This window comes from Schistocerca americana, chromosome 8 (genome assembly GCF_021461395.2).
Source record: "Schistocerca americana isolate TAMUIC-IGC-003095 chromosome 8, iqSchAmer2.1, whole genome shotgun sequence".
NCBI classification, from domain to species: domain Eukaryota; kingdom Metazoa; phylum Arthropoda; class Insecta; order Orthoptera; family Acrididae; genus Schistocerca; species Schistocerca americana.
This window is the reverse complement of record NC_060126.1, coordinates 417353792-417372241: the sequence shown is the minus strand read 5'-3', so window position 1 is coordinate 417372241 and position 18450 is coordinate 417353792. Positions and strand designations below refer to the sequence as shown.

Here is an 18450-nt window from a genome sequence, read left to right as displayed (position 1 = left end):
CCAGCAATAAACATTAAAATTTTATTTCAGTGTCACTACAAATGAATCTTAATGGTGACTGTATGAATATGGCCCTATATTAACATCTTTATTATTCATGCAATTAGCTGCCACTGGTGTGCCTGGACAAGCTCAAGATATACATGCAAGGCTACTGGGGAGCATTGCCAGGGTGGAGGGTACCTGCACTGTACTTCGAGGGAAGCAACTGCTTGGCCAGATGGTGACGCTGGACAGGTGCCCTCGATGCTGGTGGCCAAGCCCGTTTGGGGGAGTTGGCAGCAGAAGAGGATGTGGCAGGTGTTGATGAACCAGAACCACCTCCAGCCATAGGGAAGCTATCCTCTTCTAGGTCAGACACTTCTGCATCCTCCAAAACATTTTCAAAGCTCTTCCTGAGAAGTTTCACTCCTACAGAAGGGATCACATCTGGCCTTTGACTGGGTCGAATTTTGACACATCCAGCGTCTGTACCTCCAATCTCTCCCTTTGTCTCAGTCTGCTTCCCTACTTTGTTTCTCATAGTTTCCTTAAGTTGGCCCGATAAACGCTTAATGAGATTTGCAGTATCACTTAAGTTTTTTATTGTGTTTTCACCATCACTCAACTGTCTTTCATTTTCTCCACTGTTCATTACGCTCAGCAATTTTCTCTCATTATTTGTCTGGTTGGTTAAGGTGCTGCCATTATCCCCATCAGAATTTCTGCCAACATCTAATTTTGTCACATTTTCTCGTACTACAGAATGTGGCGGTGGTTTTTGCCGTGGTTTTGGGGGAGGTTTGTGAACTATTTTGCCAATGGGCTTTGGTGCAGTGGGAGGTCTGTAGGAACCGAGGTTGCTCTTTGGTTTAGATTCTTCAGATAATGAGTTACAAGGGGATTCCTGGCAACTGTCGGATGCTCTTGTGTTCATATAGGATGGTGAAAGTGGTGGTCCATTTAAATCTGATCCTTCAACTGCCATTTTGATCTGAGGTTGTATTATGATGGAGGTAGGAGTTTGTGGCCTACTCCTGGGGTACGAATTTTTTCTGTATGTCGGTATGGGAGGTTTAGCTGGCTCTGAAAACTGTGACATCAGATTTTCTCCTTTCATCACTCGTTTAGATGGTGTCTGTGGCCTACTACTGGGTGCTATTGGTGGCTTGCTGTAAACTGTCAGTCCTGTGGTTTCCACAACCAAAGTTTTTGATCTTGTGTCTTGCAAACTTCTTGTACGAAATATAGTGCGATGTCTATTTTCTTCTACAGAGTCACTGGGATTTTCCTGATGTTCCAAACTTGGTGGAATTGAACCTCTACACTGTCTACTGTACACACCGGCAGCTATGTCAAATCCTTTATTGACAAAACCACAACTTTCCCCTCTTTGGAAATCACTGTCATCTGTTAAAACACTCTCTGTGCTTTGACAAGAATCTCTGTGACGAGCTTGCAGTTCTCTGTGATGGAAATCTCCTGTCTCTAGTATACCTTCCGTACTCCGACAAGAGTCTCGTCTGTATCTGGGCTGCGTGCAGTCTTCTCCAAGTATACTTTCCTGACTGGTGCCATGTCGCAAAGAAAGGAAGAAGCTCGCACTGCTGTGGCGGTCCTGTTCTTCTTCACACATTTCCAGTATGTCTCCTGAACTAGATAGTTGACCACTGGTATCTGAAAGGATGCTTTCTTGGCTGCAAGAAGTTAGTCCTTTGTGGCGATCAGCAGCACTTGACAGACGCCTTTCCATGTACTGTCTGTGCGGCTTCGTAAATATCTGATAATCACTTACACAACGACGAGGAGTGCGGCTACTGAACTCACTAGGTTCTTCCAGAGAATCTGAACTGAAGTTTCCAGCTCCATCGTCTTCCTCATCACAACTATCCAAAAGGTTCTCTGAGCTAGAAGCATTTGTTTGTCCAATTGTTGCTGGCAAAGATTCTGATGACTTTGCTGCCACTACTTTTGCATCTTTCTTAAATTCCTGGTCCTTATCTGAAAGAGTATTAAGATCGATGAAGTAGCTACAAGATCGCCTTGTCTGCAGAAGCTTGCTATGTCTAGCAGCTGACTCTGAATCTGTTAAATTTTGAAATAGTGCAGTGGGTGAGTTCAACTCATCACAGACTGGTGATTCTGGCAAAGAATAATTCACAGAGGAGGGCTTCACTGCTCTACCTTGACGCAATTTGCTGGTGCTGATGTTCGAAGTCAGATTCAAGAATACAGGACGCTTACTGGGAGAACATGGTGGTTTAGTCTTGGCCTGACTTTTTGTCTCATTAGCTGTATTACAGGAGTTGTTTCTAACTGCATTAAAGATTTTAGTAGTTGCAGTGATTGCAGCAGTCGTGTTAGTAGGAGTGGTGGCAGCAGTGTTAGCAGTACTAACAGTGGCAGTAGTATCAACAGCATTATTAGTAGTTATGTTAATAGAACACGATGCAGTATTAATAATAGCATCAGATATCTCAACATTGTCATCACCTGAAGAGGCAAGAGTGTTTATACGTTTCAGAATACCAGGACTTTTTGGAGGAGTTGTAACTATACCACAAGGTGGCGTGTCAATTTCCAAAGAATCTCTATCCATAGGTAAGCTCAAGAGCTTTGGTGTTCTCTTGACAATGGGCAAAGTATGGTAGATGGCTGATTTGTTTGAAATGAGATTTGAATTTGCTCTCTTTGATTTAGCTGAAGTTGGGTCATTCACAATAGTTTGTTGAGGAGAATCCTTTGCCAGCAGATAAGACTGGGTTCTACCCAGATCTGTTTTTCCAACAGAACTCTTGTCTGTAGATCTTGCTGATGAAGGCATGTATTTGCACAGTGTTGCTGATGATGCTAGAGGACTTTCTGGATAAGGATATGTTGGGGGATGGTTGGGCTGTGTGTAGAATTTTGAGAGAACACTATGAGGACCAGTCAGTAATGTCTGTGGTGGGAGTGACAGAAGTGGTTTAGTCGTTTCAGACTGGAGTGTAATGCTCATCCTATGGCGGATGACTGTAGCATATCTTTTACCTCCTGCAGATGTGTAGCGTTGTGCCAGGCCTGTTGGCCGGAAATTCTTATCTGGTAGATGGCTCAGATCTGTTGTACTCTGGCTGGTTTTCAAGTTGGAGCGATGCCCTACCTGCACCAGAAATTTAGTATTAGTACTAAGGCATAACTTAGTGTGACATGTGACAAATGACAATTGTCAACTCTTAGTCAAATATATATCAAACATAACTAGAAAACAGTTTTTTCTCGTAACATGACAATCACTAACAATAGACTAAAAGTTATAAAATTTATAGTTAGTGGGAACAACATCTTCTGTAACCTAGGAATGGGTCTGCTTCATTTAACAAAATATCACTAGCCTTTGTACATTGTACAACATATTTCAGATGTGAAAAATGTGCTTCACATCAGTAAACAAACTACGAGTATGAATCCACAAAAGAAAATATGTAAAACTAACTATATTGAATACAGCTGACTGATTTCCAGGCCAAAGTGACAATATGTGAGAATATCATCACCTTTTCATTTTAACAGGGAGGTGGAGCGTCATCATTTATTAAATGTCTAGGGACAATTGAACATTGACTTTTGTTTAAGAATAATGCTTGAACTCTCTTATTTTGTCAGCATCTAAATTGTAAAGCCTTATCTTTACTGTTCAATTCTGATGCTTTATTGCTTAGGAAAATCTAATGTGGTATACCCTGCCAGTACCTTTGTTTTGTTACCCACACAGCACCCTCTTGTTTAATCATTTAAACAATATCCTCTGGGCAGAATATTTTTTCCTTGAGTTTGTGTAATGCCGTGGGATCAAAACTTCAAACGTTTCAGTGTTAGTATCTCCTTACACTAATATATGTAGCACAGTGTGTCTGAAAAGTCACTGTGCATAGATTGTGTTCAAAGTTCAAAGCTAAGTTGGCAGAACTGTTTTTTCCATTGATGTGCAATTGTTTTTTTTTTTTTAATTCTTTCTACAGTTAGATAACATTTAACTGTTTGTTCAGTCGATGAAAGCTACTGAATGTGATATATGGTGTGTGATGTTCAACTTGTTTTTAAATTTTCAAATTGTTTTTAAATTATGGTGCTTTCAACTGAGGTACATATTTTGCAATTAGGCGATAAATACACAGATTTAGTGCAGAAGGTAGCTGCTGAAAAAGTATTGGAAACAGACCTCATTGTAATGCAGTTCATCAACTTACTGAGAAACTTTGAGTGAGATGCCCAGTGTTACCAGGTGTAGAAGTATGAAACCGGAATTTCCCTATAGACAGTACCTGCCATCAGTGTAGGGCCTGTGAGACGGCATTTGCTGTGCAGACGAATGTCAACACACAGTAACCCAAGTTCCATACATTGGTATCTGTTTCAAAACCATAAACATGTCGAGTTTTGTGCCTACGAGCTACGATTTGCAGACAGCATTGGTTTCCTGTTATCATTTGAAGAAAACTGCTGCAGAATTTCATCAAATGCTTGTCGAAGCTTTCGGCTAACATGCTCTTCAGAAAACTCAGGGTTTAGAGTGGTTCAAAAAATTAAAAAGTGGTGATTTTGATGTGAGAAACGACGAGCATGGGAAACCACTGAAAAAGTTCAAAGACGACAAATCGCAGGCCTTATTGGATGAAGATAATACTCAAACTCAATAGCAACTCGTGAAACAATTGAATGTGATGCAGAAAGCCATTTCTCTTCAGTTGAAAGTTATGGGAATGAGCAAAAAGTGGGAAAATGGATTCCACATGAATTGAATGAAAGACAGCAAGCAAATCAAAAGACCACTTGCGAAATGCTGCTCGCCAGATACAAAAGGAAGTCGTTTTTCTTTCCATCAAAATATTGACATATTTTGAGAATTCTAAGTGTCATAAATCATGAGTGAAATCAGGCAAACCATCAACATCCACTGCACGACCAAAGTGCTTTGAAAAGAAGACAATGGTCTGTGTTTGGTGGTATCAGAAGGGTGTCACCGATTATGACGTGCTAAAACCTGGTGAAACTGTTAACACTGAACACTACCAACAGCAAATGACCAATTTAAATGAGTATTACATGAAAAAGGACCGGAATATGGAAAAAGGCATCACAAAGTCATATGGCTTCGTGATAACACCCCATCACACACAGCAAAAAGGGTCAGGGAAACGATCGAGGTGTTCAGTTGGGAAATAGTAGGTCATGAGGCTTATTCTCTAGACTTGGCTCCACCTGATTATCATCCATTTGCATCACTGGGACACACTCTCACTGAACAACACTTCAATTAGTATGAAAATGTATGAAAATGGCTTGCTGACTGGTTCACTTCAAAAGAAGAACTTTGGCATTCATAGCCTGCTGGACAGGTGGGAGAAATGTATAAATAGCATGGAGGCTATTTTGGATAAAATATTGTTCATCAATTTCAAACAACAGTTGTGTCATTATTGCCACCAAAAGCCGGTTTCATACTTCTGCACCTGATAGATGTCAAAGGAATTGGAAGGCCTTCTACACTGAACATACTGAAGTTTTTGGATATTTCTGAGTTTATACAGCAGAGCCGGCAAAATCAATACACAAGTTGGCACAAGAAAAAGGTTTGCAACCACACATAATCCAGTTACACAAACACTGAAATTGTTCCTGTATAAAGTGACAGTAGTGTATGAATTGAAGGATGCGGATCTTGAGAAAAGGAAATCCATTCTGAATGGTTTGCATATTTTGTTGGGAGGAGTATCAGTGATGTCACCTTCTATACAGAGGAGCCCTGGTACAGAATAGTCATGCTGTGCTTGAAATGTCACTGTGAGATCAGAAAATGGGGGTGGAGGTAGCAGTACAGAAATGGTGCACTAGTGGACCTTTATTTTTATTTGAAGAAACTGTGAACAGTGATTGTTATTATTTAATGATCCACAATTTCACTGGCCAGAAAAGGAAGATGAAATGGTTTCAACAAGATGGCACTACTGCGTGCAAAACTGATAACACTATCCCTCTTGTGAAAGAGTTTTTTTAGGGACAATGCTGCCTCAAAAAGCCTATGGCCCCCTCATTTGCCAGACCTTACTCCAGCAAAATCTGCTGTGTACTGTATTCGCCAACACATGCTCTCTGACTTAAAAACTAAATGAGAAGCATATCACAATCAGATCTGCAGAAAGTGTTTTCTAATAAAATTAAGCAGGTTCAGACTTGTATAACCACCTAAGGATGTCACCCCCAATATGTGTTGTAACTGCACAGCAACTTTGCGAACAGCTTGTATCTTAGTAATTACTGCCTGTCAGCACATTTATGGATATTGTTAATTAAACACACACTGAAAGCAGTCTCCTCCTTTTTCTCTTGGGGTAGATCCTCTAATCTCACCCAAACCCCTTCTCTCACATCATGTTGTCCCCCCCCCCCTCTATCCCTTCTGTCATTTGTAAAGCTTCCTGTTGAACTTTTACATATTGTTGCTCTGTTGTTGGGACAGTCATGCCACAAATCTCACAAGTCATCTTCTGCAGGCAAATTATGACCAAGAATTTAGAAAACATTTTAAAAAGGTACAGAATATCACAGATCAAAAAAAGTAACATCATAAGGTGGCAACCGCAGTTGAAGTAATAACTTCACCAATCACAAACAAAATAGTTTCACTTACTGTGAAACAGCAGGTAACTCCTACTTAACTTCTACAGCTATAATCTGCATGCTGCCTAGTTAACTATTTTGGTGAAGCACATGCCTGTAGTATATGAAATAGAAACTGCCAAAGGTTATAGAAGACTGCTACGATTCTGGCACTGAAATTATGTAGTCAGTAAAATGGTCAACCATTACTTACATTCTGAAGTTTTCGACGTGTTTCCTCTATGCGACGTTGCAGTTCCTCTCTCTTTCGAACTGTTTCAGAGTCAGTTCGTGCCTGTTTTGCTGCATTGATTACTGCTACATTTCTCAAAGCAGGTGTTATTCCTGTCTGGTTAGTGCGGACTAGAAATTGAGATGAGATGCTGGTTCCACCTGACAAACAAATCACATGATCAGATACAGGAAATGTTTACTATTGTCACTGAAGGTGAATCAACAACTGTGTGAAGCACAAATTAAGGAACATGAGCTGTTTTTGCTGGAAGGAACAAGTGAACAAGAAACAAGGGCAATGCATAAAAAGATGGCAGGAGCTGAACATAATACAGGGCTATTACAAATGATTGAAGCGATTTCATAAATTCACTGTAGCTCCATTCATTGACATATGGTCACGACACACTACAGATACATAGAAAAACTCATAAAGTTTTGTTCGGCTAAAGCCGCACTTCAGGTTTCTGCCGCCAGAGCGCTCGAGAGCATAGTGAGACAAAATGGCGACAGGAGCCGAGAAAGCGTATGTCATGCTTGAAATGCACTCACATCAGTCAGTCAGTCATAACAGTGCAACGACACTTCAGGACGAAGTTCAACAAAGATCCACTGACTGCTAACTCCACTCGGCGATGGTATGCGCAGTTTAAAGCTTCTGGATGCCTCTGTAAGGGGAAATCAACGGGTCGGCCTGCAGTGAGCGAAGAAACGGTTGAACGCATGCGGGCAAGTTTCACGCATAGCCCGCGGAAGTCGACGAATAAAGCAAGCAGGGAGCTAAACGTACCACAGCCAACGGTTTGGAAAATCTTACGGAAAAGGCTAAAGCAGAAGCCTTACCGTTTACAATTGCTAAAAGCCCTGACACCCGATGACAAAGTCAAACACTTTGAATTTTCGGCGCGGTTGCAACAGCTCATGGAAGAGGATGTGTTCAGTGCGAAACTTGTTTTCAGTGATGAAGCAACATTTTTTCTTAATGATGAAGTGAACAGACACAATGTGCGAATCTGGGCGGTAGAGAATCCTCACGCATTCGTGCAGCAAATTCGCAATTCACCAAAAGTTAACGTGTTTTGTGCAATCTCACGGTTTAAAGTTTAAGGCCCCTTTTTCTTCTGTGAAAAAAATGTTACAGGACACTTGTATCTGGACATGCTGGAAAATTGGCTCATGCCACAACTGGAGACCGACAGTGCCGACTTCATCTTTCAACAGGATGGTGCTCCACCGCATTTCCATCATGATGTTCAGCATTTCTTAAACAGGAGATTGGAAAACCGATGGATCGGTCGTGGTGGAGATCATGATCAGCAATTGATGTCATGGCCTCCACGCTCTACCGACTTAACCCCATGCGATTTCTTTCTGTGGGGTTATGCGAAAGATTCAGTGTTTAAACCTCCTCTACCAAGAAACATGCCAGAACTGTGAGCTCGCATCAACGATGCTTTCGAACTCATTGATGGGGACATGCTGCACTGAGTGTGGGAGGAACTTTATTATCGGCTTGATGTCTGCCGAATCACTAAAGGGGCACATATCGAACATTTGTGAATGCCTAAAAAACCTTTTTGAGTTTTTGTATGTGTGTGCAAAGCATTGTGAAAATATTTCAAATAATAAAGTTATTCTAGAGCTGTGAAATCGCTTCAATCATTTGTAATAACCCTGTATTATGCAAAACAAATGACAGTGCAACAACAGAACTTCACAGCTGTGCTCTAACAGGCAAAATAACATTGTCCTTTCTCAATCCGCACAACACATGGAATCCTTGAGTTTGAATGAACTGAGTGTCCTTTTTAGCCTATACTAAATTATTCAGCTTTCCTCCCAGCAGGAGGAACAAATAGTTATGAAAGTTCACTTTTTAAAGGCATATATCGACAGTACTGGAATTTTGCCTCCTGGAAGGGAGTTGCTTCAGTGAAGTTATCTTGAAAACCAGCTGCAGGAATATATGAGAATGTATTATGGTATTGTTAAACAATGGAAAATCCAGGATGAAATGTAACAATGTTTTGAAAATAAAAGTTGTCACTCACCATATAGCGGAGATGCTGAGTCGCAGATAAGCACAACAAAAAGACTATCACAAATAAAGCTTTCAGCCAGTAAAGCCTTCATCAAAAATAAATTAGATGACGTGCGCGTGCGCCCCCACACACACACAAACACACACACACACACCTCTCTCTCTCTCTCTCTCTCTCTCTCTCTCTCTCTCTCTCTCTCTCTCTCTCTCTTGGAAACCACACTGCGAACAGCAGCATCACTGCATGATGGAAGTGGTGACTGAGTGTGGGTAAGGAGGAGGTCATTCTCATCAGGCACTGGTGCTGCTGCTCGCAGTGTGGTTTCAGTTGCCTGAGACTGCAGTTGTGCATGTGAGTTGTGTGTGTGTGTGTGTGTGTGTGTGTGTGTGTCATCTATTGTTGGGAAAGGTCTTACAGGCCGAAAGCTTTATTTGTGGCACTCATTTTGTTGTGCCTATCTGCAACTCAGCATCTCTGCTATATTATGAGCAGCAACTTTCCTTTTCATAGTAATGTTATAGTATCGTAATTGAAAATAAATTCAGATGTAAATGAATGCATGTGCACAAAGCAGGTACTGTGCAGATATGTTGGGTGGATGGAGAGAGGCAACTGAACACAGAGATCACTCACCAAGTCGAGATGGAAGTACAAACAACACAATTAGAATGGTGGGAGGGGAGGGGGAATGATGAAGTAAGCTCTGAAAGGAGAAACAATTCAGAACAATTTCAACTCTGTCTATTTGGATGAGCAGAGCTTTGCGTATATTGAAGAGTGTTTCTTTTATTTTCTTCAATGAAACTGGTGATGACCCCATTTTTGTGTGCACCTATCCCCTATTAACTTTTAAAATTGTTTGTTGGTTACCCACTAGCAGCTTTGATTAGGACACTAATAATCATCTGCTACCTACATTGAAATATTACAGAGTTAGGTAAGAAAACTAGAAATGTGTATGAGCCCACCCATATTATCATGAACAACAGTTCCTACCTAAAAGAGTTCCTTCTGAGCTTCCAAATAGGTTAAAGATTTATGGTCAGCAATTTCTTCCAGATTATAGTCCCAAATTTTCTTCATCTCTTAAAAATTTATGGTATCACATAAATAAAAACAGCAAACTAGTTTAAAAACAAAGGTCTATTGATTATTACCTTGGTCTTTACTGACTCTTTCTGCATCCTGCTCCATGCCACTTAATGACTCAAATGTGTTTTTGAGGAAGCTTTCTCGGCGGCCAACTCTATCAAGGCTCTCGGTACTATAATATGGAACAAAATAATGGTTGTATCACATTGCTTGCAAAGAGCATTGAAAAATAAATGTCAAATTGCAGTGTGCTTCAATAACAAGAAAGTGCTACACAGGATGATTCTTTTGGCTTCTCTTCTCCAAGCCAATGACTAATGCAGCTCATCAAACTATCATTTTTCACATTTTGAGGCATATACAGGAGCACTTCATAAAAGAAGAATTAACTGCATTACCAAACCCATTTGTGCAGCACTTAAAAATATCTCTAACATAATAGAATACTTTAACATTTATGGCCTTGAAAGCTATGTAGACACTAATGGTATCTAGTAAGCAAATAACAGTGTGCTGTGCTTCCTGCATCTTTATCCCAATTTTATTAATCAACCACTGTAAAAACTTTGATCTGTATCTTTGGGCTTACCATGAAATTTGTTTCCTCGGAAAATAAATTCACTGATTACACAAATAGGGGACTGAAGACCTCAGATGTTAAGTCCCATAGTGCTTAGAGCCATTTGATTACACAAATGATAGCAAGAAATAAAAAACAGAAGGGAATAAACACATGAATGTAGCTCAATATGTAAAATAAATAGGTTTAAAAAAACCAAGTGATATAAAGATCCTTATGAAACACCATCTTAAAAATTGCATTTAGTACATCAAAAGTGGCTTCTTTACTTTTAAATATTCTCATAAATAGGGGACATAAAACAAGTGGTAGAAGTAATGTCATGTATAATCAGAAAACTTAAGTGGAAGTTGATACCTACGCTACATTACTATTAAGTTTCTAGCATTCTTTTTCACTGTTCTCGTTTGCGACTCAGTGCCTCCTCTACATAATGAGTACCAATCTGCCCTTACCTTATTGTTGTTAATTAGTGATTCAGGCTATTTATCTTTCCTCTAAAGAAAATATTTACTAAAAATTAATAATTACCTTGCTGACAACAAGGAGGCAATGTTCTTGTCAACATTCTCTGTGCCGGGAGTTGATGCCCCCTCCTCATCGTCGTCATCACTATCCTGACTGCCAGATACTGATGCTGAGACAGAGAGAGGAGCGAGGTGCTCAGGCCGCTGACTCCTCTTATGCTTCCGCTGGGAACGGCGAAGTTCCTCCACATCCATTGCATTGACTGTGTAGTCACTATGCATGGGAAATCATTGGAATAATTTGGCAGAGCAATAAATATGAAATGAAATGAGTAGCACAAAATTAAATTTTTTTAATAAGAAACACACAGTACAATTATTTTATCACTTTGGCAACCTTTATTGGTACCACAGTGTTGCTGCCATTAACAGAAGTTATCCAAAGCTTCACTTTTGTCAAATAGTAAGTAAATGTTATTGGTACACAACACTTCCAGCAATTTGCAAATGTATTCCTGTCTAATAATCAGGTATTCTATGACCCAAATCAGTCATGTGATAAAAACTTACTTGCAGTCATGTGATAAAAACTTACTTAATGGAAAAGGAACAACACAAACTGCGAAATGGGAACAAATTTTTATCTTAAACTGGGTCAGTTTTAAGGTGATCTGTAGCACCAGCAGGGGGAGCAACAGCATGCATCTCTTATTCTTCACTATCTACAGAAATGTTAGCCAAGGGGCTAATTTTTCTGCCGATGACACAAGTAGGCCCAATAAATAGAACTTTTATGACCTTTGTGAACTTTTTATACTTGTGTACACAAATTTTAATACCTTTACATATCACCCTGGAAGTATTTTTACATATCAAGTATTTTATGTATCAAGTATTTAACAATTAAAACAAGTTGCTGCCCTTCTGTCCCCACTGGCCTGCAAAGGCACTATCTTCTATGAATGGCTTTAACTAGGTATTATCAATTGTGTTTGGTGTTTCAGTAGGTTTTGTTTTTCTTTAAAAGCAATTGAGGGAAAATAATGTATATCACATAATGAACAAAATGGTGACACTTCACAAATAATTAACATAACTGGTTACTTGTTTCTATTAAAGGAAAAAAATATGTCTTGTGTTTTTTATTAAACTTTAAAAGCTGAGACCATTATTCTTCTAAAATGTGAGTTAACAAGTGGCTAAATATTATGACTGAAAGGGTCAATATTGCTGCAGTAGTTGTTTGTGAGTCACTGTTTCATAAAAGGTGGGGGAAAAACAGGAGTCAGTGCTTAATCAGTGCACCAAATCAACCATGATCATAAGAAAAACTATCTAAAGGTAGGTCTAGTAATTAACAGAAAAGAGTATACAATGCTTACATTCGATACCTCAAGTGAATCCTAATTCATTTAGCAATACTTCCTGAGGATTATTTTTTATTAATAACAATCAACTGAAACTAGAACTGTTACAAGGTATTTCATTAATAGTTCTTTCCTAAAACCCAGTATAGTAACAACGATTATAGCTGCTGGCAGTAAAATATACGGAGGACTTTTCTCTTGGACACTGTGGGAAGGACGATATTTGCAAATCATCACTGATGCTACAAAAGAACTAACTTGATGAAAAGACATAATGACACATGGAAATGACTTATTTGTCTACACAACTTCTTGACACCATTTAGCTGTTTTTTCCTTGGGAGACTGAGATGAATTGAAAAAAGCAAACATTTTAAGTTGGGAATACATAATTAGAAAAATTAACTGCCATGACTAAAGTCTGCACAATACAAATATGAACAACTGCTCCTTTCAATGTTCACAAATTCAAGCTCAAATGAGATTGAATTTGAGTCCAAGAAAATATAATAGTATCAGGTCCCTTTGAAATGTAACTTCTCAGGGCAATATACTCATGAATGAGGTTGCAAACAGAATTGAGAAAAGCCTGTGTTTTTACCAACATTTTAGACCACTTCTACGGAATTCTGAGTTGGCAGGACAATCAAAATCAGTTATACATGACACATATTTCAAATCAGTCCTTACAAATGCTTTAGAAACATGCACCCTCGCAAAGAGTGACTTCACACTTCTGAGATGAAGTGCATCACACAGAAAACAAAACTGCACAAATTAAGAAATGAAAAGATGAGATGGATGGCTTGGATTAAGACAGCACTACTAGAGCTAGTCAGAATATCTGCACTCATAGCATTTGGGCACAAATTAACGATTGAATCAACAAGAACAGCTCAAGTTGAACTGGAGAGAGAAATTGTAGTTACAATGTGAGTAGGAAGATCAAAAACATGTTGGACAGAAATTTTAAGACTGACATCGCAGTGAGAGGACAAACATTGGATGGTGTCATGAACAGGAGGATTTATTGTGATAAGAAGATGTAGGAAGCCTGAAGAAAGAACAAAGAAAACTGCAGTTGTCAAATGATGTTAATGATGAAATCCCTTGCTCTCCTAAAAACATCATTATCTTGCTGTCTTTGGTGATTTGAGTTCAGTATATATAAGAGGAAACCTGAAAGAAACTACAATTCCTTTCTTGTGGGTGGAAAGGTGGTAGTGACAGGTTCATCTCACATGTGCCTCAACTACATATCTTTTGAATCAGCTGGAAACTATATATGAAAAAGAAGAGTGTCTGTTTTTGTAAATGTTGTTTCGAGTGTTTGGAGTTTTGCAATTGGCAAACATGACAGAACAATGCAAAGAGTGTAGTGGTGTGTGTGTGTGTGTGTGTGTGTGTGTGTGTGTGTGTGTGTGTAATCCAGCAACAATCATGTCAGTGGAAGACTACATCATCAGAATAACTGAACAGCGCAAAATAGGTGAGAACAAACATGCTAAAATGTTAGTTTGTTTCACAACATGAAGGAATGGATCACCTCAGGCAACAAACAGTACTAACTTCAAGTGCCAAAGTAATTGCTAAGGTACTGGCTTTATAACTTTTCCTCAATGTTCATGAAATAAAACAAAATTTCACTACATACTAACTCTGTCATAATTTCTGTGCCAAAAGTAAAATTCTATAACATGAGAGTTACATATCTGACAAATCTGCATATTAAACAGCATTCAAATCTGGAAGTGTTTTCAATAATTGGATGAATTTAAACAGAAAAACTGTATGAGTAACTTCAAATGAACTATTATCTGTGTTCTGTCATTAAGATCAAACTTCCAATACTCTGGTCAGTAGCACTGCAATTTAGCATTTTGGAAAACATGTCTAAGGAGAAAAAACTTCTTATTGTGACCATGCTTATAACTTTGTTCAGTACTCAGTTTATTTTTTTCCTATTTCTCAGTCAGTGTATTTACATGCACAATATTCTATTACTTTGTAAAACCAATGCTCATAAACACTGCAGTATGGGGAGTCAAACACACAAATCATGGTTGCAGGCTGACACAGAAAAGTAGGAATTACCTGCCAGTTTCTTCTGCTGGTGGATAATAAATGAGCCTTTGTGTCTGTTCAGGCTCTGTGGATTCCCCTTCCCCTTCAGAATAATCTTCAACATCACCATCATGTTCAGTGCTCTCCATATCCTACACCAGATAAATATATAATAGTAAGAATTACCAAATCTATTTTCAATATTTGTAACTGTATTTAATAATTCCACAGCCTACAAAGTGAGAAATGTATTTTGTGATTTATTTAAATGCCTAGGTTTGATACACAGGTGCAAGTGAAGGAATTCCAGCGCAACGCTGTACATTTATGAATACCACACTGTGTTTCAGGAATATAAAATGAATCGAGAAATAGCATTCAATGCTAGATTACTTAATAACACAACTAATCTATCAAATCACAGTGTCATTTGAGTTATAAGAGGGCTGATCTGAGAAAGAATAATTGCAATAACTGTATACACTTATGTGACAATAATAAATTAGAGAAAGTAACTAAAAATTACTACAAAATGAAATAAGAACAGAACAAAAAAAAAACAAAACAAAAAAAGCTGCAACCCCAACAAAGCAACACTATCATTCAAACTTAAACCTTACCATTCATATGTAACAATAAAAAACATATTAAAAATCTGCTAGGATTTAATGGAATATACACACTGATTTAGAGTGCAAGAATAATTATGGGTGTGTGTACTTTTCCCCCTCGCTTGTACCTTAAATGCCTTATATTGAGAATTATTAAAAATAATTCAATGCTTAATGCTAAGGTAGGCACAAAAACCACTTTCATCCTATCTTCCTCATGTTTCTGTCTCCTTCTTTACTACAACGATTCTATTCAAGTGCTGTCTAAAAGGTTCCTCTTCACTTCATCTCAAACCCCACAAAACAGTTTTCATAGAAAGGCATAAAATTAACTATTGTATAAGCCTTTTCCCAAACCATTTCAAAATTACACATTTGTAGATTAATTTTACAGACCATTTTGTTATTTACAAGCCATACCTTATGCAACTACAGTTTGAATAAGTAGTGTCTCTAACTTATTCAGATATTTGTTGTTGTTGATGATGCTGCTCATTACACTGGTTTATCCCGTTCCAGCCTCTTCATGTCAGTATAACTACTGCAGACTACAGTTTACTGAAGTCAACACTACTCTCCATTAACGATCATTCTTTGGTGCCCCAGATTGTGTCCAGTCACACTATTCCATCTTTCAATCAAGTTGAGGCATAAAGCTCGTCTCTCTCCAATTCAATTCAGTAACTCTTCATTAGTTACTCTATCCAACTACCCGATCTTCAACATCCTTCCGCAATACCAGATTTCAAATGTGACTATTCTACTCTGTACTGCTGTATCATCAAAGCTTCCCCAAACTTGAGCTAGCTCTGAAGAAGGAAATCATGTGGAATCTTACTAACATCTTCAATCTTCTTCGTGTGCTATCAATCGCTCAAGGCTTGATTTTCTTTGTTTCCAGATTGCACCACCCTCCATCGACATGAGTAAGAAGAATCTGGATTGTTGCAACTCCTGCCATTGCCTCCACCTGTAGCAGCAGATGACGGGCTGTGCAGACTGAAAAGCAGCAAGAGGCAACATCCCTGCCCGTGCTCTTGGCAGCCAGGAGCTCATGCCATTTTTCACTACATTTTGCCGGGGTATGCGCGAACCACAGAATTCTCATCCCGCCCTCATCATCATCATTCTGTCACAGTCCACTTAACAAGAAGAGTGCTACCACATTTTTCCATGCCACCTTCGCAAGCTGCGTCTCCTCAAGGTGCTTCTATCGACTACAGGCGTACAAAGTCTGATGCCAGATACCCGGTTCATCCTTTCGGTATCAGCATTTGGAATACAGTGTACAGTGTATTGCAAATAGTGCAGTGCGGCCAGGACTATCAGACTGATTTATTACTACTCTGTCCCTGGCTGTTTTGGCAACCCTTTGCTGCCAAGCACGCCATTGCAGTAGGTTTCCCTGTGTCACTGGATGAGGCCGAACGAAGGCTGTAAGCCACTCATGGTCCACCTGGTCCAGGGCCTCCACACTAAGTGGGTGCCCTACTTGATTAAAAAGTATTAGCTCATTTTGAATGTTACTGTAGTCGTTTACTTTTGGGTTAATATGTTAGAACTGGCCAATGCGGCTCTTCCAGGACGCCCCATCATTTATTGCCCTTTTTCTAACTAGCACGCCGCTTAGGCATGAATGACCCATACGTGTACAGAAGGGAGCATAAATCGTTCCTTCAGGATCATCATATCTGTGTCAGATACTTCCAACCTTTACACACAAACAGTACCTTATTGCAGTAGCAACTGGAACTATTATTTAACTTGTTTATTTTTATTTAAAAATTTTTTTGATAAATTTTATTTTTGTTGTATCACTACAAATAACTCTAAAGCAAACTGACAATTTATAATATAATCAAAATGGAATTTATTTTAGGGTATCATGTTTACGCAACATTATACAATTAAAGAGCGTATTATGAAATTCCCTCTGCGCAATATCCAACAACTGAGTGAGAGCAGCTTTTCCCCTACAGATCCATTTAAGTGTCAATCTAAAGTGTATGAGTAGCATGTCCACCATTAGAATACGCCAAAATTTTTATCTCCACTCTTATTTGCACTTTGATAACCACAGATAACAAATGTCTTGTCTAGACTGTTCCATTTAGTTTACGCTATTGCCTCACTGATGATAATCATAAATACTATATTACTCATATTTTAACTTGCCTCGTACTTATAACTGCCAATGCTGCTATCATCTGTTAAATGTCTGCTTCGGCTCAGATCCATTCCATCAGATGAACGGGATACAGTGACCTTACTTGTTGTTATCTGTAAGTACATTAAAACAATGTGGTAAATATTCAATAAGAAATGTTTCATGGAATAGCTACTTAGAATTCATACTATGGAATAAATCTTCAAAAAAGTGAAGGGGTATGTTGTAGCAAAAATGTTTCATAACAATGATGGTGATGCTTTAAGGTGTTCTTTGGCAAAAAATCACACTAAAATCACCACCACTTGTTTGATATCCACTGCTGGATATGGGAAAAAATGTTTTTAGTAACAAAAACTTAAAACACACTTTGTAATTTTCATAGTAGCACACTTTGGAGTCCATGCACAGTACCCAACATTCCTGCCAATTGTCAAAGAATTGCTGCATGTATTCAGCAGAAATAATGTTCATGTTCTTGTTGGAACCACTTTAATATCTTCGATGGCACCAGTCTGATTACCTTCCAGATAATATTTTGTGTGAAGAACAAAAATAAGTCACATGGGACCTTGTCTGGTCTTACTGTAGATTGGAATCATGGAATGGCTTCATAGTAAAATATAGCCTCAAATTTCTGAACATTAACCCCAATTTTCTTTTTCCAAACAAACGAATACCTAAATATAAAATATTACAAAAGTATTGCTTGGTCAGATGCTACAAAGAACTTGCTGTTGAATGCTGTTCTATCAAAAAAGATGATGTGCATGCTTTTCACTTCTCATTTGTTCATTCACAGTTACCTTCATCACAGAAAAGTTGTAGAGTGCCACTTTGTGCTCTGCCGAAACACACAAAATTTTACTGTCAATTATCAATTGCTTGCAAACATTAGGCTCACTTGTCATATGAAGAGTCAGTTTGTGTGAAAGAGACACTGTCATGTACTTTCATGCATTGGTTGAAACTTCGGCAACAGCTTTTGCACAAATTCTTCTCATATGCTCTCAGAAACTTCTCATATGCTCTCAGAAATGAAAGTGATGCACATTAGTTTCAAGAAATCTGACTATATCAGTGATCTGTCTGACACAAAGACATCCACTGGACAGTCAAAACAATCAAAACACACACTCACTTTCAGTGTACTTCAATTTCTAACAGCCTTATTTCTTCTTCCTTACTTCTTTAACTAGAAAGAATTG

The 18450-nt window shown here is 38.6% G+C and overlaps 1 protein-coding gene across 3 annotated transcripts in view; it reads right to left on the bottom strand.

The window, feature by feature from the left end:
* LOC124546032 (mitogen-activated protein kinase-binding protein 1) overlaps positions 1 to 18450 on the bottom strand; it is a 922513-nt gene that overhangs the window by 44502 nt on the left and 859561 nt on the right. For all 3 annotated transcript variants that reach the window (XM_047125004.1, XM_047125005.1, XM_047125006.1), the window contains exons 18-23: positions 17251 to 17355; positions 14495 to 14616; positions 11098 to 11307; positions 10052 to 10158; positions 6833 to 7011; positions 3010 to 3121 (exon numbers count right to left, since the gene is read on the bottom strand). In XM_047125004.1, the coding sequence (XP_046980960.1) occupies positions 3010 to 3121; positions 6833 to 7011; positions 10052 to 10158; positions 11098 to 11307; positions 14495 to 14616; positions 17251 to 17355 (835 nt within the window). The remainder of the gene's footprint in view (positions 1 to 3009; positions 3122 to 6832; positions 7012 to 10051; positions 10159 to 11097; positions 11308 to 14494; positions 14617 to 17250; positions 17356 to 18450) is intronic.